Below are 22,098 nucleotides of genomic sequence, written 5' to 3' on the forward strand. Positions count from 1 at the left end.
CATAGTTCAATTTTGAGCAGAGATACATCTGAAACAAACGCTTCCTGTGTTCTTTCATTCTAGCTTACAGTGAATTTTTCTGTGTAAAAATGTAGCACAAAGTATTAACTTATTTCTGTCCCTGCAAAGTAGAGTTACCATCGCTGTTCCCCTGTTACCAATGAACAGAGAGGTTATATGAAATGACTGACGCTATGTAGTAAACTGGTAGCAGAGCCGGGTGTAAAACTGATTTTTTTTTTAAGTGGCTGGAGCAGTTCTGTGGGCTGTCCCCAACTTCATTTTTTGTTCCCAAGCCACCCTGATGTGATCTTAGCAAGTGAAAGGTAGATGGAAATGCTCATGGTAAGTCATATTATCTTTCAAAATGTAAACAATTAACTCAAGATAAGGACACACCCTTTTAAACCTGGATGCTTGACTCTTTTATAGATATTTTTCTCTTTGTATTTGCATTTTATAAGGCTATTTTGATTTTACAGTGTTATCCCAAAGCATTGCCATAACGTCATAAATTACCAAATAATTATGTTACTTTCTTCCATTGATCAAACAATTTAAAATCTGGTCCTGTTGGAGGACCAGAAGGCATTTTACTATGTGTTTTATACCCCCTTGTCCAGCAGATGATACAAACATGGCCATATGAACAGACAATCAATTTGTCTCCTGTTTAAGTCTGTATACGTTTATACAGACACACACCCACAGACATAAATGTTATTAGAAGACCAGGAATAGTTTCACCTTGGGAACTCGTTCTATACATGAGCAGAAACACCACTTAAAATTACTTTTAAAGGCGGCCAGTATTAAAAACTGTGTACATAGCCAGTCCTGTTACAGCTGCTACTGACTGTGCTCACTGGGGGAAAATTATCTTTAGTGATTTATTAACTGTTTTCCTCCGTTCCAGTCTCCCACCTGTAACTCTGGGATTTTGTTCTGCCCAGACAGAGGGTAGAGCAAAAGCTGCTTTGCTGTCACTGTCATAACCGCTCCAGTCCAAAGGATCCTCTCATCATCTTTGCTGGATCCACAAAGACTTACTGTGTCAGGCATGACAATAAACATGCTCAGTACATAAAAACTGCGCTGCTCTTTTCCCTCTCCCCTTGTAAAGACAAGATGGCTTTTGGTCATACAATGGCTTTTCTTTGAAGGCCAGGAAATCTTGGATTTTGAAGGTACGATACTGAGGATGAATTTCAGTATGGCTCCCAGAGGACCTGGGCTTAATGGGCCTCCATGGATAAACAGGGGGTGATTCCTACATTCATGACTGTCCCCAGTAAAGCTAACGTTTTGACCTCTGTCGCCTTTAATCTTCTATACACTCTATACATTTCTAAATCTCCCCATGGCTGCCATTGTATTTACCACATTCTTGGCAATGCTGCTTCTCCAGTACCAACCCTTGGGCTTGGAGTCCAGCTCCGCTCCTCCTCCACCTCGCTCCCAGAGCCAACTGGCATGTTTGCACAAAGCCCATTTTCCCTCCTCAGTCTCCCAAAGCGCTTGAGCGAGTGAGTTATCGTAGGTGTCTGAGCTGTGGCTGGGCTGGATTCTGTAATTTTTTCTTGTACAACCCGTACTTAAGGCCCGTTGACTTCAATGGAGCTATTCATGCAAGTGGAGGCTGCAGATTCGGGCCCTTGGGTTGTAAGGTCTCTGGGGCATAGACCCCGTCTTTGTATGCCTTGCAAATACGTGCTAGATGAGTAATGATAGCTCAGAAGAGTGAGTGTCGCTTTACATTTGCCATACTGAAGGAAGGTTGCCAGGATTGCATTGATGCTGCATATGGTCCCCTTCCAGGGGGGAATTAATCCTTCTATGCAAAGATACCTCCCGCTGGCTGGTGAAAACTAAAAAGAAAAAAAAAAAAAGGTTTGGCCATGAATACCATTAGCTTAATCTTCCTTTTCTCTGATCTTCCAGCACTATTTGCTTTGTATGGCTTCATCAAGGTTTTGTATGTGGACAGAATAATTGAAAACAAATTTAGCATGTCTCAGACCATAAAGTTCCCTTTCAGCTAGATCACTGGCTATGCGGTAGATAAATGTCTGGTTTTCATTTTTGGTTATGTGAGAAATTTAGAATGGTTTGATTTGTAATTTTGAATGTTAATAAAGAAGAAGAAATTTCCCTGTGTCCTGGCCTATGGAGGCATTCTGGCTTTCTTGCTTCTCTTGCAGCAAATACTGTTTATAAAAATGTTATTTAGTACAGAAGAGTCTGTTTATGTTCTTGAACCCTAGAGGCTCCAGTCTCTAAGGTCAGCTAAGACCTCCGTGTGCCAGGTGCTGTACAGTCACAGACCAAAAATGCCATCTCTACCTGTACAGACAGTATTTTATGCAATGCAAGAGGAATGGCTGAAGGAGAACCAACAATTAGGGGAAGGATGAGTTTCAAAGAGCAGTGAGTCGACGCTGGTTCACAGAAGTGATTTCAGGAGAACAAGAACATATTTTCTTTTAAGATTCTTTAAGAAATGTGCAGAGATGGAGATTTGTAGGGTGGAGATGTAGATATTAAAAGGGAACATCCTCTGTGGAGAGAGGCAGATGGGTGAGTGTTTAAGAAGCTGATGCTTGTGTTTTGGGGGCTGGATTTGGGAAGTTTGGGAATGGACGTTGATAACTGAGTAGAAAATGAGAGGTGAGAGGGCAAAGAGAAGAGGACACCTTTGAAGATGAAGGCAGGCAGCGTATGTCTGGCGTGAGGGGTACAGGGGAAGCTGGAGAGATGTGAAGCTTGGAGTGATGAGCAAAGTGAGGGGTTGGAAGGACAGTCCTTCCAGCTGGGTTTGGAATGGATGTGAGCTGGGCAAGACTGCATGTGCCAAGGCCAGAGAAAGGGCTGTGGCAGGGATCATTAATTTCTGAAATGTTTACACGTAGTTTAACATTTCCATTCTCAAAATCGCAGCCACATTTGCTAGATACATCCTGTTGAAGGCGAAAAAAGTGCTGATTTTTGAACTGCAATTGAAGTAGGAATTACAAGCTGAGCTGAGGCAAAGTCATTTTACTGAATGTTAGGCTGGACAGAAACTGGGGGTTGCAAGTTGGATGTTACATAGTGCCTGATTCAAAGCCCCCTACGTCTGTGGGCATCTTCCATTAGCTTTGATAAGGTCTGGAGAAGGTGCATAAGGGAGTACCATGTGTATCTGCAGGAATGCAAGTGGGAGACTTTCTTCTGTCCTGGCCGTGTTTCCTGCTGATGGGAAGCAGGAATCACTGCCCAAGGCTGCAGGTGTGGGGAGTCAATGCAGCTTTTCAGCTTTATCCACCCCACCAAGAAAAATCTTTTAAACCTCATTTAGGAATCATTCACTGCAAATTAAACAAGCGTACTCAAAAAATATATCTTTCAAGAGGATTTATCAATCTGTTTTGGAGACAACCAACAAATTTCTGATAACGGAGAGCTTGTCTGGGATTTTTTCCTCTTGGTATATCCTTTTTTTCTTCTTGATATATTTAGTATTATAACCATTAATTACATGTTTTCCATTAGCTCTCTTCCCTATGTATCATGGACTCTGCCAAATATTCTTAAGAGGATGTCTGTCTCTGATAGTAGGAGAAAGTCTGTACTACACATATCTTTATGTCCATATATATCTCCGTATCTGTATGTAAGTCTGGAGATCTATTTGGTTTCCTGACGTGAAGGCCTTGCAAGCCCTGTGTGTGATAATAGATCTTTAATGTCTTGCCAGCTTCACGGTTACATGGAGAACAAACCCTTGGGTCTTCAGATCTTCATTGGGACTGCAGATGAACGGATACTTAAACCTCACGCTTTCTATCAAGTCCATCGCATTACGGGAAAAACTGTCACCACCACCAGCTATGAAAAGATCATTGGCAACACCAAAGTTTTAGAGATCCCACTGGAACCCAAAAACAACATGAAAGCCATGTAAGCATATTTCTTTTTATTAGCAAAGTTGAGGAGGATTAAATTAGCGTGTGAAGTTCCTTCTCTTTGGAAAGGAGTAACTTAAATGAATAATGAAGCCTGCTCTGGAGGGACTCTCCAGAGCATCGGAATGATATATGAATGTAAGACCCTTTTTACGAAAGCACGACCAGCAGTTACAAGCACCTGGGTAAAAGCTGTTTACAGAGTTACCGTTCATCAGCAGGCGTTTTCGCTCTTCACCCCAAGTGCTGCACTGACTATATTGTAATCATTTGTCATCTTCAAAGTCAGAATGGTTTTGTAGGGTGCTAAGGAAAACAAGACTCAAATCTCAAGTCCTTATGCTGCAGGGATGCAGTGAGAAGCAAGGAACAGTGGACAGTGGAGGAAAGGTGTACGATTCATTTTACAACATTTAATGGAATAGAAAACATCTCTTCTGAACTCAGCCAAGTGCTCTGGCCATGAAATTGCACTCTTTTGTTGCAATAGCTTAACAGAAAAACAAGTACAGGCACATCTTTTCTGTATTACTTCTTCCAGTTTTATGGAGGCAGAGGGATGAAGCGGGCACCAGTCTGAAACTTCAGGCTTGAATGTGTGCCAGGCAGCATGAGAGTGATTGCTCTGCAGAGGGAAGAGATGTATCTCCATCCTTCAGAGGATACTGACAAAATTGGCAGAGCAGTTGTGTTTTTAAGCCCCCCTACTTCATCGCAAAATCCACATTCTTTCTTTGCATGTCTTTTTTTTTTTCAGAAAATATACCTCATTCCTCCCTTTCCTTCAAGCCTCTCCTTCCCTCTGCACCCAAGGAAATAAATAAATGTCCACATCTCAAGCAGCCAAGTGCTGAATGGAACACAGTTGTCTGTTCCTAACAAGTAGCCCTGGAGTAATAAACCCCTGCATACATGCAATGGCAAGGAACAGCGTGGGTGTAGGAAGCAGCTTGGGGTTTATGCCTCCCAAAAAGTGATTTTGATTTGTACCTAAAGAAGAAAAATGGTGTGCCTTTAAAACTGATATCAGAATAGGTTGGCAGTGCCTGTTTAATAACGGTTCTCACTGCACTCTCCAAGGACTGTTGCTGAGCTGAAGATCTCAGATTCTATAAGTATTAATTGGCACGTTCTCTTGCCAGGGCTCAGCTGCAGACAGGCATGTCTGCTAGTGTACACTGGGCTCTTAAGCAAATCTACACTTACACCAATATTAAGTTGCAATGCTGGTTTAAGCAATTCTAATCCTTTCATTGCTGCTCAGCCTCATCCTGCTCCCTGTGTCCTCCCGTTGTGCAGGGATATGGTGAATGGGAGCAGAGAACCATTGTCTGCTCTTCCAGGCTATTGCCTTGGCTGGGAACAACATCCTGGGGCTTTGGAGGATGACGTGGTGACCTGGGCCAGGGCTGGAGACCACCTACCATGTCTGAAAGGAGGGGGGAGAGCCGTTTGGTTCCTGCTTTGGAGTTGAATTCAATGCTTGCATTACAAACTGTGGGGAAAACGTGCCTGGATGGTGCATGCAATTAGCTGGTTCAACTGCTGTGAGTCCCCGTGGAGCTGAACTAATTTGCCCACGTGCAGGCAATAGCTGCTGTTCAGTCTCTGGACATAGAGGTCTTTAGAGAGCTGGTGGTGGAGGTTTTAATGCTCTCTAGCTCGTGGAGGGCTCCGGCATGGGCACAGCTTTTTGCCTATCCCGGTGTGCACTTCTTGTTCTGGTTCACCCTCCCTGCCCTGGTGTGCCGGGGGGGCACTGCTGTGCTTAGCACAGGAGGGAAATAGGGCTTGAGGTTATAATGTTTGGACAGTGACTTCTGCTGCTGCCAGAGCAAAGGCCACCCCTAGCCATCCTGGGACTCGCTGAGCCCGGACTCTTCGGGAAGGGTCCAGCAGCATCCCTCACTCGCTGTGTGTCTGGGATTTCTTCCCCTGTAACTGCTGAAATGGCAATATCTAGATCCTAAGCAGAACCAGTATTTGGAGCTGCTCTTAACTCAGAGATCGAAGCAAAACAGCTTAATCCTCTTAACTGTCACCTGTTTCCAAGCTGTTTGAGAGCAGAAATGTGAAGCTAAACGGCGTGTGTGTTTGACAGCATTGACTGCGCAGGGATTTTGAAGCTGAGGAACGCAGATATCGAGCTGCGCAAGGGAGAGACGGACATTGGCAGGAAGAACACCCGCGTCCGGCTCGTCTTCCGTGTGCACATCCCCGAGTCCAGCGGCAGGATCATTTCTCTGCAAGCAGCGTCAAACCCCATCGAATGCTGTAAGTAGTCCCTAAGATTTGCTCCTTCTCCGTCTCTCGCAACAACAACCATCTTGTCCCTCTGCTCCAGGCTAGCCCTGAGGGGACCAAACCTAACGCGCTCAGACAGGGAATCACATAGTGTTGGAAGGGACCTCTGGAGATCATCTAGTCCAACTCCCCTGCCAGAGCAGGTCCCCCTAGAGAGAAGGTCCCTCCTAGAGGGAAACACAAGGTCCTCTGCTCTTCCCACGCTGGCTGAGTCTGTGCCACCGTTTGAGTGACCTGCGGCTCTTACCTGTATGCACTCCCTCTCCTGAAACAAGTTTTGGTGGCTCTTCACGGTGCTTAGAGCTTGTGAGGACAGCCGGGGACTTTGGGACTTTTCCAAAGGTTATTTATTAGCGTGTTGCTGCTGGGTCCTTCTGGCTAGCCGGTCTTTTCTGGGAGCAGGGAGCCAGCGTGGGTGTGCATATAGGGGTGTATATACATTCTCCCTGTTAGTGCATGAGCGTGCAAGCTGCCTGCTGGCCTGGGAGTGGTTTTATTTTGAGTGGAGGCACCACAAGCTGGCAGGTGGTTGGAGGTTTTTGAATTCAAACCTGGGCCAGATTCTAGCCCTGTGGCCAGTCCTGCCTGCCAAAGGAGTGGCCACAGTCCTCAGATCTGAGCTGTGGCAGGAACACAACTGAAATGGAGAGACAGGTTTGATTTTGAGGCTCAGGGACATCCTGGTTATTCTTCTTTCTTCATGTCGATGCTAAGGGGCGTGCACCTCAGGAGGCTGTAGCTGAGGCAGGGAAACCCCGGGTTGTTCTGGTATTCCCCTGAGGGACAGAAGAAAGCTTGCAGTTCTGATTTCTGAGGGGCAAATCCTACAAGCATGTAAGCTGAGATACCTGCACCTCCCACTCTTTTTAACGTACTGGATCCTGAGAAAGAGAGGCCTCCGATGAGGTGCCCCCTGTGTCGCAGTCATTTCTGGAAGGGCTCCACCCACTTTGCTGGTTCATGTGCATCCTGTGATGCTTTTTGTTGGTAAATGGTGCCTTTTCAGTGGTTTGGGGATTTCACAAATACATAATGAGCAGTTTTCCTCTCCCTTTGCTGAATGACTCACCCCTTTAGCAGAACCCGTCTTGCCATAAGTCATGTAAAGGAAGTCATTGAAGAGTTTCTCATGTGTGCATTTATTTATTGAGATGCAGGCTGAGGAGCCAATTTTGGATGGGAAATCAAGAGAAATTGTGTGACTGGTGAATTATTGATGGGAGCTTTGAAACAAAACAGTAGAAATGAATAAACAAGTCGAGGCTGAGGAGAGGATGATGGATACGTATGATCTCTTGGCAATGTTTATGAGAAGATACCACCTATCAGAGCATTTTAGCAGCTGAGTGAAGTCTCCGGGCATGGTGATGGGGAAGGGAGAACAGTGGGAGTAGCCACCACCTTTCTCCATAGGAAATGGTTGCGATCCTTTATGGGACCAGATGGCTGAAACAATAGTGGCCTCCACCCCAAACGTGTCCCTGCTGAAACAAAGGCCCATTTGCTAAAGGAAACATTCAGCAAAGTGCAGCTTTGGTAGATAGGAAGGGAATTGCGGCAAAGCATCACCTGGCTTCTCCCTCAATTTCTTTTCCGAGTGGAAAGAGCCCATTCCTGCCTGTGGTGGGTGGGGAGAGTCCAGGTGCAACTCCTACACCTGCTGTAGAGAAAAACAGGACGAGCCGAGAGCAGAGGGTGGATGGTCCATGGGCCGTGCAGCGAGCCCCTCAGATAACACCCCACTTAGGCAAATTCTCCTACAGCAACAGCAAACTTCTCTGTCAGAAAGAGTTAGCCAGGCATTTCTAAGACCCTTCCACAATTGCACATTGTATTTGTGCCCATCACCAAAGAGCGTTCAAGCAGAAATCCGATCATGGTTTACAGAACAACATCGTGTTTTTCCACATTGTATGTGCACACCTAATTTGCCTGGGCAATGACTGCTATTTGCAGGCCTGTTTAAGATGTTTAGGCGTTTATTCTGAGATGTGTTTGCTTTGATGAGTCTTAGGGGCATTAAAAAAACAAGAGTGGAGATACCAGTATAAGTGACTTATTTTTATATTTTTTTTATAAATAAAATATGAAAATGTGGGCTGCATAGCCGACAGCAAAGCTCCCACAAGAAAAAAATGTATTTTTTCCCCAAGAAAAAAAAAAAAAAAGTTTAATTTTTGGAATACTGGATACACTGGCAATTTGGAGAATAATCTGTTAAGGACTGTACTTTTCTAAACTCATGGAAGCAGAGTATGAAGTGATCTGGCATAATAAGCCTCTTCCATTTAGAACGTATGTTGCATATTTAACAACGTTTTTGCATTTCAGTAGCACTTCCTGAACTCAGCCAAGTTCTGGGAAGATGGTTAAAAACATTAGTTAGCTCAGCCAGCATTAGTAATGCAGACTAAATCACACTAGAGATGATAATCTCAGTTTCTCCCAGACAATCTGCATGTTGCAGAGCTCCCAGGCTCAGGTAAGCTCAGGTGTCCTGCTGAGAAGGGGCTCTGTGACATTTTCTCCTTGTGTCCCACCTTCCTGTGCTGCTGGGATTCTTTTGTTTTCTTTTGTTTGTTTTTCTTTTTCTTTTTTTTTTTTTGACGTGGCCACCTGGGAACCCTTATCCTCAGGGACTCTCCTGTAAGATCTCTCCTGTCTGGTAGCTGTTAATAATATCCCGCCGGGAAAGCCTTAGTAAGTAGCAGCTTTAAGATAACTGGCCATTTCCCCACCAGTGGGGTTCCCTCGAGAGCACGGTTGCTACCAACAGAATATCTGAGTGCTCTCCTCAGCAGAAGCTGATCCCTGCTAAAAACTCCCACCGGTGTCAGCAGATCATTAGCTGCAATGAAGCAAGAACTGTGAAGTATCTGCTTTTCATGGGGCAATTTGATTCCACCTCATCTGTGTCACATTCAGCACTTGACAGGTTTTAGGAGGGGATTTCACAGGTTCAAAGCATCATCCGGAGCAAGTTCCTCCCCAGGCAGCTGTGTGGGAGGACCAAGGAGGTGATATGTTGTTAAATGATCAGTTATGCCTCAAAATGGACCTCATCCCCAGACAAGCCTGCACATTCAGCAGCTTGCAGCTTTTTTTTCTGCTGTTGCCTGTTGATTCGTTCTGAAGCCACTGAGTAGGCAAAGGCATTTGAAAGCCCTCTGATAATTGTAGCAACAGGCCGTCACTTACTTAGGGATAAAAAGCCACTGTCTTGTAGATGTGGTGCTGGAAAGCTGAGAAAAATCCCTTCTCCTGGGCGTTGCTCCATGCAGAGTCCGTGCAATGGCAGCAAGCCCCATGGGTGCTACGTGCCATGGCCCTGGGATCGGCAGGTAATGGGTCCGTGTGGCAGCAGCAGCAGCAGCAGTGTGCTGCCTGGCCCAGCTCCCTGCCCGCACTCCTGGGTGCTGTCAGTCGGTGTGGATGCCCAGATGTCCATCCCTGTGTGGGCAAGGCTGTGCTTTAGGCATGGGCTCACATAGGTGAGGTCTTGCTGGGCCAGGCAGGGCTGTCACAGAGATGTTGTCACAGAAGTCGGTGACATCACAGGCATGAAGGGTTACTGAGTTAACTCGTCCTTTCAAACACAGCCCCAATAGCAACAAGCCCATGCAGGGCTTTGGTATTTGCAGGCTTGATCATTATTTTCAAACCGTTCAGGCAATTTCTGTAGCATTAGTTCTATTCATGTGCTTTGATTTACCTTTCACTATGAGCTGAGACTCCTTTCTGGGTGAACGAGTGATCTCTGGAGTTGTGTTCCCACTCCTCGGCTGAAACATCCATGGGGTATTGAAGGGAGCTCAGAGTGGCACCTGCGAGGCAGCTTGTTTTACTCCATGCTGTCAGCAACCCAAAAACTGCTCTATGTGAGTGTCTGCAAGATGTGAGTGTAAGTGTTGGGAGCACCATTCGTGCTGTGTCACAGTTTTTATTCTGATGGATCTTGGTTAAACCACCCCGAAGTGTCTCACAGTTCCTGTTTTGTGTAATCCATGTTTGCTGATACCAAGCTGTGCTCACAAATCTCTTAAAATGCAAGCGATTGCACTTGGCACAGGAAAAGGAGTCTAAAATCTTGTTCTTATAATAGATATTCCGAGGTGGTAAAAAAACAAAACAAACAAAACTTATTACTAAAGAACTATGTGTCCATCTGAGGAGTTTAAATAGTTTCTATTATTGACCGTATTTTGTTCCACTGAATCGGGTCAAATATCTAATTTCCCTTTAATCAATTTCCCTGGAAGTTTCCTTTATTTTTCTCTCCTTCTAGTAGATTTTCCCATAATATTAGACAATCTGAGCCTGTGATATGTGACACATTAATAACTACAGGGGAAAGAGCTAGTCATGTAAAAGAATGTTGTTTTGGCAAACCAGTGAGTGCTTTTCCTCGGCCAGGAGCTGTGCTGGTTGGAATACAATGGCAGGCAAGAAGGAGCCCTAGTTTATTGAGATAAAAAAGCCAAAATGAAGGGTCTCTTTGCACCGGGGAGATACCCATTTGCAAGTTTACCCATAACTATGATTATTACAAGAGTAGCATGGTTTCCAGTTGAATTAAAGGGATTTCCCCCCCCCCTTTCATTTCAACTTAAAGACAGTCAGGCAGCTGACACAAAAACTGGTGCTTTTTCTAAAGTAAAATTTTTCTCTCTCCTAAAGCACAGAATTTAAAAGCCAATTCTGGCAATATTTGCCACTTTTAATGTGCAACCGAAAGATTTCAGTCTGGAAAGTCTGAGTCAGAGAGAAGGAAAATGCCCGCCCTTTTTGCAGGCTGCGAGCCTTGCTACAAGGATAAACTCCTCTTTACTTTCTGCCTTTGCAATCCTGCTGCTGGTAAAAGCGAGCGCCCCAGCGTATTACGCAGAGCGTGGATTTCTGAGCATAATTTAAGCTCAGCAGATCTCCTCCACAAGGGATTAAAAGGAAATGCTGTGCATACCCGCAGAGATGATCGACAGAGAAGTGAACCGGGGCCATGGTTTTCCTGTCATTAATCACACGCTGGTTTGGTGAGCTGGCTGCAGTTCATAGAAAGTATCATACTTATCTGACACTGCTGCCATCAGTGCTTGTCACTCCTCCTTCACAAGGACATCATGAAATAAATTATGTGCAGAGAAGGAGGTGGAGAAAAGCCCTCTATTTTTGGTGCTTTTTTCTTGAATGGCTCTGCACAAACTGCTGATTAAGTCTTGCTGGCAACAAATTGGAAACTGTTGCCATTCATACGGGGTTCTTCTTTTCATAGCATTTAGATCACATTTTCAAGGCTTCCCCTCTAATCACGAGGTTTGGAAATTTGCTTTATTTACTTGATTCTCCTTCCACTGCCCCATATTCCTACCAGGAGGTGATTCATCCCATCCCTCCAATTAGAAGATTGCTGCTCTCTAGGGCGCCCTACTGATGCCTACCTGCCTGCTGGAGGTGTCTCCTGCCTTGGACCCACACTGCAGCTCCACAATCATTGCCTCTCCTCCCACCAGAGAGCTCAAGGTGCTTCAGTGCGTGATGGGTGGGATCAAAGTCTCTCAGGACATTAGAGCGTTGGATAAGCACTGGGCACAGGAGCTCTGCTCCTATCAATCCTACCACAGGCAGGCAGCTCGTGGTACATAAACACAGTGTGACAGGAGGAATGAAATATTTACTTTGGCTCATTAAGGTTTGCACTGAGGTGGAAGAATTAATCCCACAACAAATTAGGCCTCTGCTGTTGCTTCTAGGGTCTGGGATTTTTTTTCTAGCATCAGATAAGCAACTCTATCTGCTCTTCTCAAATCCAACAGAAATCAGTGGCTGGAGCCAAGAGCCTTTGGGGGTTTGGAAAGACATGTCAGGAGTGGTGAGTCATGGTTTGAAGGCTTCCAGCAAGCTGGGGTGAGCTGGGGCTTCCCTGGGCAGGATAAGGACCGGGGGAGTCCAAAGAGGGATCTGGACATTTGGCCTGGGGAGGCTGCTGCACTGGGGGTGCAGGTCGTGACCCCATCTCTTTAAGTAGCTACCTTTTTTGGTTTACTTGGCTTGTGATGGAAGTTAGAGGTGATTAGAGGTAATGCTAGCTTTGTCCTCACTGAGATGCAGGTGAGCATCAGCCCTGCTCCTTGTGATCTCCCAGGGTAAGATCTCTCCTGAACTGTGGTCAGCTGTGGGGACAATGGGTAAACCGAAGCTCTGGATCCAGAGTTGCAGGTGTCAGAAAGATGGCGTGGAGCAGATTTCACTCTAGCAACTATTCTTTGGCCTCTGTTTACTCAGAGGTTTGCTTGGAGGCCTCCAGCCACGCTGCAGAAGGCGGCACTGAGATAGTGCGCTGATACACGGAGGCTGTAGAGTATCTCTGCTCTGGAAGCGTCGGTCAGACCTGCACGGCTCTGTGCAGAGTTCACAAGCCTGTTCCTCCCGAGAGGCAGATCACGTTAGTGTTTTTGCCTTGCCTACATTCCCTGATCCAGCCCTCTCATTGCACATGCAGGGAGAGAGATTGCCGAGACGGTTCCTCTCCGGAGGCTGTTAAGAGACATTTAGCTTTAGTTAAGACTTCTCATAAAACGAGTCAGTTTTTGGGCAAGACAAGGCAGTGCTTGGAAGCCCTCCAAGCCGGTGGAAGGAAACACGATGCTCAGGCAGGGCTAGAACTGCTGGTCCCAGGAGATGCGAGCAGGAGGAGCGCTGACGGGGAGAGCTGGGCGGCGCGGAGGGAAAGGGGCTCTCAGGTGGAGCTGGGATTACCTAAGGAGCACATTGGGGAATACAGCTGAGGTTGTCACTTGGGACCTGCAAGCAGCTATGGGCTACACTCTCCTGGAGGAGATCTGGAGCCACAACAGACTGATTCAGGTAATCAGTTGTCTCAAAATATCCCTTTCTTTTCCTAGAAACCAATTAGCCTCTCTGCTGAAAAAGGAACAGTTATGGATGCTGTGGGCAGGTGGGAAAGCAAGAAACACCTTTGCCCTGCCTTGGCATGCTTCCTTACAGTCAGCCCCAGGCTTGTGCATCCCCTGTGGAGCATCCAGCCTGCCGGCCCAGAGGTTTAGGCCATCTTAGCCTTTTCTCCACCTGCTGGCACGGGGAAGGGGACAAAGTCTCACCCCCGAGCAGTGCCCTGCACCCCTGCAGCAGGTGCCTGGGTGGGCTGTGGGCAGCAGCAGCCTTGCTGAGAGCTGTGGGCAGGGGAGGCAGCACGGGGGCTGCTTCCCTCCCAGGTGGAGGGTCGCTGGAGGTGGTGTGGCGCTCCCAGACAGCAGCTCCCTTTCTCTCTTGTGTCGCTGTGTGCATTGTATTTCTTGGCACCATGTATCCATGACATCTTGATTTGCAGACAGTCAAATAAAATAGAAAAATAATGTCCCCTGTTAATAGGTTGACACACTGCTTCAGGCCAAGTGTGAGTATTTCTATAGCATTTGCTTTGCTGCCTTATGTCAGTAACTGTTGCTATTGAAAGTAAACACCCCAACTGGTTAAATCAACAGCGTTTTGTTTATTCAAAGCTCATAAACTCCAGTAGCTATAGGTCACTTTATGAAGTGCCAACCCCTGGGGGAAGAAAAGGAATAGTGTGAAATTATTGCTTGCAGTCCACCCATCATGAGCCTTAGAGGAAGGGGATTTATTGGCAATTAATATTTCTTGCAGAGGAAAAAAAGTAATCCTATTGAGGCAGCTCCACACTGAACCTTGAGCCTCCTTACTGATGGAAACGGGGAATGGGGTGAAAACTTCTTATAGGTCTGCGTAAAAAGAAAAGAAAGATCTTGGAAAATGAAAAGTGGGGTTTTTTTCATAAAGGGTTGGCAAACCCCATAGTGGGAGAAGAAGAGTGCAGGCAAAATGGGGCAGAGGAAATCGGGCGCTCAGTAGGTACCTGTATTCCTCCACCTTTCCCTTTAGCACACTGTCTGCATTGAGAAACTCAACAAATGGCATTATTATGCAGCACATATAAAGCACACATGGGTTTTGTACACCCACAGGGGTGACCAAGTCTGGGTCAGGGCGAAAGCAGTTTTGGAGATGCCCGTAGCCTGCTCATGCTGTAGCCGTGCCTGAACAGAGCTCTGCATCAGCCTGGCTGCTGCTGGCTGTGGGGCCATGGCTGCAGGGAGCTGCATTGGGGTACCCACAGAACTCCCCTGCCCATCACAAGCTGCCAGGCAGCGCTGCTGAGGCCACCCCAGCTCGGCCGAGGATGGCAGAAGGGTTTTTGGCATTTTCCGAGAGCTGGGATCACGTTCCCGGTAAGCCGGCTGTCCTCCCCGGCTCCCTGGTAGGTCGCAGCGTACACAAACACTGTGCTCTATGGAAGTTGGACAGAGGCTTGGTCTTCAGCAGCGATTTCCAACTTGCCGAGATCCAAATGTAATTAAGATGAGTCAGACGGTTATTTCCAGGCTAAAATTTGTCCTTCCTCGTCCTGAAAAAGCCTTGAGAACTACTGATCTGTTGGATGTCAGGTACAAAGCTCTCTACTAACAAACTGAAGTCTGTAGAAGACACGGGTTAATCTGGAATTTCTGACTATTTAAGGTTCTTGGAAGTGAAATTTGGGGATTGAAAAGGAATAAACGGTGTCCACGGCAAAGCTTAAATGCATTTTCTCTTGGCTATTGTAGAAGTGCTTTTGATGATTGCTATTTACTCTTAAGCCTTTAAGGTTACAAATCTGTCTTTGTGATAAATCCAGTTATGAACTCATAAAAAATTTGAGTATTTAGGGAAACGAATTAATCATACAGCCATGTGAAAGGAATTAGCAGCTTCTGTGAAAATAATCTGAATATATATTCTTAATTGGCAGTATCTTAGCCCAGCTGCTGTTATATATTTGAAGGGAACAATGAGTCATAAGGTTGTTTTAAATAGATGTTAAAAAATGCCTCTCAAATGGGACATGAAAGTTATAAATATTGAATTATCTGTATTTTTAACAAGAGCAAAAACTCCATGTCATATGACTGGTAGAAAGGGTTCAGCTGAGCTTGTCCCTGCTAAATAAATTGCTACCCTCTTCTACAGACACCTGTCTGAAAGGTTTAATGCTTGTGTTTTCCCACCAAATACTCTAGCATTTTCTTGATGTGGTGAGAGAATCTATACAGGTCTCACTGGAGCCAAGACCTGTCAGGTTTTCAGCTTTCTGAAGGCTGCACAGCAGTAAGAGCGTGCTGGGACCAGGTCACAGAAAGCACAGCCTTGACTGTGTGCGAGTGTTCGGCCAGCACCGAACATATAGGATAATATTTCCTTATTTTTGGCTCAGCAGCCAACGGTGTTCAGTGAAGACACAAGTGCTCAGGGTCTCTTGGGAGCAGGCTCTTTGTCAGAGAAAGTCAAAATCCAGCCAAGGCAGCTGTTAAATAGATGAGCGGCATCCTCTAGGGGCCTTTCCAGTTGGGGTGGATGAATCTGGAGGAGTTTGAGTGCAGGTCGTGAACTCTTAGTTCACCAGACCCAAACTGCTGCCCACCTGGTCTGGTCACAGGGAAGCTCATGATATTTTCCAGCTGTCTGTGTTGTAGGGAACAATTCTCGCATCTTTGCTTTCTTCGGCTCCTGCCGCTTATTAGCGAACAGTTGGAATGGGCTTGCAGGGATGGTGACTGGGATTCTCCGAAGCTTTTCTGACCATGCAGATGGCTGTTTTAATGGGATGAGAGGAAAGTAGGTGGAGGGATGGTGCTATCCTGGTTTTCTGGCTAGGGAAGGAGAGAATAACTTGCCAAAGTCACGCTCCAAATTTGTGGCTAAGAACAGTAAAGACCTTAGAAATCCTTGATCACGTACATGCCCATCTGGATTCCACCCTACCTTTTCTTTCCTTGCCTTTTATAATCGAACTCAGTTTGCAGCACAGGGCCCTGCTCCTCAGATGTCTTGGCCTCTGCAAAACATGCTTGTGGAAAGCCCAGGCTGCAGCAGAGTCCCTGCGTGACCCCTCCTGTTCACCAACGTGAACATGGCTTCGTGGTTGCCCCTCTTGTTGTGTGCACAAGGCTTGGTGCCTGCACATGGAGACGATGCTTTTGTTGGCAGCAGACTGTTCCATGCCCAGTGTAGTCCCTGTTCTGTAGGAGGCAGTGGGCTTTTGTAGAAGAGGTTTATTTTTAATTTTTTTTCTGAAGGAATTCAGTGTTATTCAGTGGAATCCTCTCTGCAGGTGGAATTTTTGGGCTCCAGGGCTGTAGTGTGCCTGCACTTGAAAATTTGGCTATTTATTTGGAAACAGACATGGGCAAGTTCCAGCTCATTCATCCAAGCTGTCCTTTCTCAAGGACAAGGAGTAAGGCCAGCACAGCTGAAACGCTGCAGCCAGCTCCTGAATGTTTCCAAATAAAATGCCTTGAGTAAGTTTATTTTTCCCTCTCAAACCTAAATTTAGCACCCTGGAGAAGCTGCTTTGGCAGTCAACGGACGGTAACGATGACAAGATCAATCTGTGGATAGTTCTGGGAAGATCTGGAAAGTCCTGGTAAAACAGAGTTGGTTTCATTCATGTCTGCAATTTGTCCACAGCCCAAAGATCTGCTCATGAACTTCCAATGGTTGAAAGACAAGATATTGATAGCTGCCTTGTTTATGGAGGACAACAGATGATCCTGACTGGACAAAATTTCACAGCAGAGTCCAAGGTGGTGTTCACAGAGAAAACATCAGGTAAGGCAGTTTTTTTATAACTTTCCCTAATGGGATAAGGTAAATCTGTAGTGCTGTTGGTCTCATCCTAAGATTTGTGCTCATGAGTGCGTAGTACCATTCAAATTCATGTAAATAAAAACAAATCACTTGACTTAACCATGTGAGTAAAATTAGACCTGGAAGAAAATATTTGTGTTACTGGTTCACAAGAATACAGACACTGGGAATCAGTAGGAAGAGGATATGTTATCAAAGAAATGGAACGACCATTACGTGTTCCTCTCTGCTTGTTCAATCCCTGTTTAGTGAACACTACTGTAGAAATCATAATTGAAATGAACATTTTTTATTGATGTGAACTCCAGGCAAAGATTGCGTTGTCTTTGCTTTAGAAGTCTATGGAGGAAATTGTTCATAATGTGTGTTTTTTATATCAAAGTAAAATTATTTTTATACACACTGAGGTAAAAGAATATGTCACTTCATCTTCCATATATTTTCAGATATTTTTATATAGGCTCAGACTTTAGCAAAACAAATCAAAATCAATTCAAAGAGAAAAGCCCCCTGTTACAGCCCAATGCTACTTTTTTTTTCCAGTAGAGCTGCTTCTTTTAAAACATGTTTTGCTAGTTTTCAGGTAATTTTGCTAGCTTTTGAGCAACCATGAAGGGAGAATGAGTCGCAGATTGTAGATTCTCTCTTTTCATCGTATTTGATGACTTCCACAGCGCCAGTACAAGATGGTCCCAAGCCCTTACTGGTGTTGGATGAATATAAATAAATAATAGGAATAAAGAATGATTACTGGGAGTTATTTAGTTGCCTAGCATCACCTTTACTGCCTTTCCTGAGCTCTCTGTATTATGTTTTCATAATGGCATGCTACAATAAGCGTATCTTGATTTCTAACTCAAAGAATACCTGACCCCAGAAAATATGCTTAGCATGATCTAATGGTTAAGGTGGGCAGCAGAAATACAGGTTTTCTTGTTTACAGGAGGAAACGCAAACAAATGCATTCTGCTGTAGTTAGTTACCTGTTTTTTTCAGAGCTGAATTGTTTCCTTTCTAATGTCATACGCATGTAGGCATTTTATCTCATCTCACTAAGCAGTATGTGTATTTTATTGGATTTTCTAAGGCTTTTGCAAAGGGACATTTGTTTCTTTGTAAATGGTCTGGACTTGTTTAACTTACCCTTCATTAGGCTTGGTTTTTGTATTCTAAATACTGAGCTCTGCAAGGATAACAACAGCATCCAGGGATTAAAAGCACTTTGCAAATATGAAGGGCCAGATTCTGCCATCCTTTACCCCTCTTGATTTCAGAGAGACAAAGGACTCTGCAGTATGAAAAGCGTTAGCCTGTTTTATGTAAAATTTGTGTTCCCTTTGTGTTGTTAAGAAAACGCGTTACTCCTAAGTTTTCTGTCGGTAAACTAAGGTAGAGGCAGCTTAAGCGATATATCCAGTGGCTTGCAAGGGATTTAACAAAGTGGACAGCATGTACATGATTTATGGGGTAACGCCTTTGGCAAAAAGAAAGAATTGAGCTGAAAATTAATGTATGTGGGCATCAGCTGGTGACATGGCGGGGGGGGAAGCATGCTGTGGGTCCCAGCTTATTCCCACGCCACCAGCAAGCCATGCTGTTTTACAGTAAGAATGAAAGAAAGGCTCTGGAACTGTGAAGGTTCAGATGAGCCTGTGCAGTCAGAGCAATTTTCTTGGCATCCTGTGTTTCCTTTTAAGCCCGTGTATTAATTCCTTCCCACTGTGCTGCCACTGTTCCGTCGATGTCAGCGAATCGTGAAGGTGCATGGGAACATGCTTGGCAGCCCATGATGGTACCTGTCCCAAGAATGTTCTGCAGTAACTAAAGGAGATGATACACTAAAAGGAGGTAGCTCTTAATGCCATTTCGAGGAAACATCCAAAATGCCCTGCCCCTATTTCCATATAAGAGCAGGGAAGGCTCTGGCTGGAATAGATGCTAGAAAGTAAAAAGAACAACAACATTTTCCACACTAAATCTAAAGCTTCTCTTCACTGCTGGGGAAACTGCATTTTTTTTTTTCTTCTTTTTTTACCTCTTGGGAGTGGAGAGGCATGACTTATCCCAGCAGCAATGCCCAGTCTGGAGCAGGGATTTGCATCCTGGTGTTCCATATCCTGCTTCCCCCACTGCCCCTTGGCCTCTGCAAGACTTGAATAAATGATTGGCAGAGGGGGAATTTAGAGGATGGGGGGCCCAGAGTCAAACCTTCGGTCTGAATCAGAAGGCTGTGTCGTTTGCAGTGGGTTATCTGGGGGACTCTGCTGCGTGCTGAAGGCGAGCTAGTTCTCTGCGGATCCATGCACTGTTTTAAAATGCAGCAATACCTCTTACAGATATGCCCTGAAGTGCTTTTAAGTGAAGATTGCTTTCTTTAATAGGTGTATCTTAAGGTGAGGAAGGTTAAGAAGCTGAGCTGGGTACGCGAATCATGCAGCGGCTGATCAGCCTCTGTCTGACTGCAGTAGATTGAGAATTACAGCTTTGTGCTTGAGTTGTCAGAGGTTAATGAGTATCCCCGCTTGCCTGAAAATTAGGATCTTACGCACCTGTGTCTTTCAGCTTTCCTCATTGTACACTATAGACAATTTTAATTATCACTACCATGGCCATGCTTAGTAGTCATTGCATTAGGCTGCGTGAACACAGAACAAAAAGGCCCAATTTATCAATTAGAAATGTCACTGGGTGGGAGGAGGAGGTGGATCCCATGCTCACCTCGGGGAGCTCGCTTGCTGCAGATCCGATCTGCACAGCACCTTGCAAAAGTGCTGATAAGCTGCTCAGAAGCAAGGCAAGCCACAATAAACATCCCGGTGGGTGGACAGTGCGTCGCTGGCGTGGCCGTGCCATTGTTGCGCCCTCTTCCAGAGCGCGACGCAGCCCCGGGGAGCCTGTGACAGAACCTCACCTTTGTGAGGGCAGGAAGATGCACCAAGCTTGCAGGGGAAACATGGTTTTCTCTGAGTTTCATTTTAACAGCTCAAGTGGTATTTGATTTCCCACTTTTGCCACCAGTTTTAGCTCTATAACTAACAACAAGGGTGAGAGCAGCAGTGTAGATAACCATCTAATAGCTTTCGGGACATCGTACTCCATAGAGCTCCCTCACTTGGCTTGTTTGTCCAGTGTTTTAAGATGAGAGCAGCAAGACTCTTTTTTTTCCCAAAAAACCTTTGGGCAGGTATCTTTGTGCAGTGAGACATTCTCCTGTTAATAGTTTCATAGACTCCAAAATCTGCATGTACCTTGGATCAGGGGTCTGAATAGGGGTCTGCAGTGAAGTGGGTGCTGAGGAGGGGGCAGCGCCTCACAACACTCAGGAAACGGCTGGAGGGGCTCACAACTGTAAATTAGGTTTTAACCCTCAGGCGGACATTCAAAACCTATTTCAGTTTCCTGTGAACCTTGTAGGCAATTCTTCACTCACTACTAGCAACACAGAGAAACGCAGAACTGTTCATATTTGTGACCAAAACACAACATGCTTCTAAGAACAATAGTGAATAGTTTTTACTTCTCTGTTACACAGCACTACAGATATGTGTATTTTTCACTAGAAATACCTGGAAAATTAAGACTATTCCCCAAATTATGCTGGGATGTCATTGTGGAAATAACTGCCTTGTTGTATTATGCGAACTGCAAACTATTGCAATGAGCTCGCCAATGAGAAGTCTGTGAGTGTCTCTCATTTTAGGCTTGTGACAGGAAATGGCAGCAGGAAACGAACTGAAGGGGCTGGAGCTCAGTGCTCTGTGTGCGAGCAAAGGGATAAAGTACTTGCGTTTGAAATGCTGATGCATAAACAGCATTCATTTTCTTAATGATAAGGTTTACCAACATGCAAGCATTACAGTTTTGAGGTTTTTTTTTAAGGTTATCTCTTCCTGATGAAAGATTGTCATCTGTAGCTGCTGTAAGGCAGTGAAACTCATGAATTTGGTAGTGTCAGTCCAGCGCACAAGCCCAGAGTTTGGCTGAAAGTGTTTTAAGATCTGAACTCAGAAACACATAACTGAGCCCAGCTAAATGAAAACAGGTCAAGGGGAGCAACTAGATCGGATTGTACAGATAGAAATTTTTGAAGTGCATGTATTCTTTTAATTTTAATCTGAAAGAGAGAGCTTGAAAAGCAGCCTTATGGCTATCAAGGATTTGGAATATGCTAAAGGTCAAGGGTATTAGTATTTGGTTGGGGCCCAGATCTTACAATGCAGTTAAAAAAAGAAAAAGGTTGGAATTCCCCCTTTTATTTGTTTTAATTGTCATGTAATAATTTGCAAGTCAGATGTTGGTTGCATTGTGTTTACTCCCATTTGTGTACTGGTTACTGCTGCTCTGCTGTGAGTGATAGAGGAGTTTCGTGTTTCCCTGGGAGAAAAGTGCAAATGGACTGTGCTTTCTCTTGCCAAACTCTTCTGGTGGCCACATGGACATCATGAATCATCGCTAGGACAATGTGGGTGGTGGAGAAACAACCCAAACAGAAAGCGTACATCTTTGGAGTAGATCCACCATAAATCTTTCAATTTGGCCATGCAGTGTAAAGAGAAGAGGTGGTGCTCCTTGTGCCCTTTGAACTGATGCAGCTGTCAAGGCCTCTGAAGCACGGACGCTCAAAGTCCATTTGACAAAAATAAATCTTTCCAGCTCTAAATTCAAGCAATAGAGTTCTAGTTTCTTTTTCCCTTGAGTTCCTGCATGTCTGTCCCCTCAGTGATATCTTCATGGCAGTGGTTTCTTAGGAGGCTAATAGCTAGAGCAGGTGAGCTTGAAACACTTGAATGTCTGCTGGTTTCAGGATCAGGGCCGTTGTGTTCAGTGTGTCGGTGGTGAGTTGAGGCTTTCATCTGCATGGTGCCCAAACTGCTGTGCCTGAATGGAGGCACTTGTCTCCGAACCCCAGAAATGAACTGTGGAGCGTGTGCTAGTGCCCAGGATACCAAGACCCACAAACCTTTCTTCTTCCCTCCCTCTTGTTCCAGCTTGTACCTCCTCTGGCTCCATCCTGTACCCCCTTTGGCATACCTGGCAGCTTCACTAAAAAAATAAGATTCACAGAGTTTGTTGCTCTGGGTGTGGCAGTAGCATTCACGCCTTCATGAACAGCAGGAGTAGTATCATGCTG

At 45.3% G+C, this 22,098-nt stretch overlaps 1 protein-coding gene across 1 annotated transcript in view; it reads left to right on the plus strand.

The window, feature by feature from the left end:
• Positions 1-22,098, plus strand: part of NFATC2 (nuclear factor of activated T cells 2) — a 59,655-nt gene that overhangs the window by 24,036 nt on the left and 13,521 nt on the right. The window contains exons 4-6 of the mRNA XM_074157585.1: positions 3,737-3,939; positions 6,046-6,218; positions 16,788-16,928. Coding sequence (XP_074013686.1) covers positions 3,737-3,939; positions 6,046-6,218; positions 16,788-16,928 — 517 coding nt within the window. The remainder of the gene's footprint in view (positions 1-3,736; positions 3,940-6,045; positions 6,219-16,787; positions 16,929-22,098) is intronic.

Source organism: Numenius arquata, chromosome 12 (genome assembly GCF_964106895.1).
Source record: "Numenius arquata chromosome 12, bNumArq3.hap1.1, whole genome shotgun sequence".
Classification (NCBI taxonomy): domain Eukaryota; kingdom Metazoa; phylum Chordata; class Aves; order Charadriiformes; family Scolopacidae; genus Numenius; species Numenius arquata.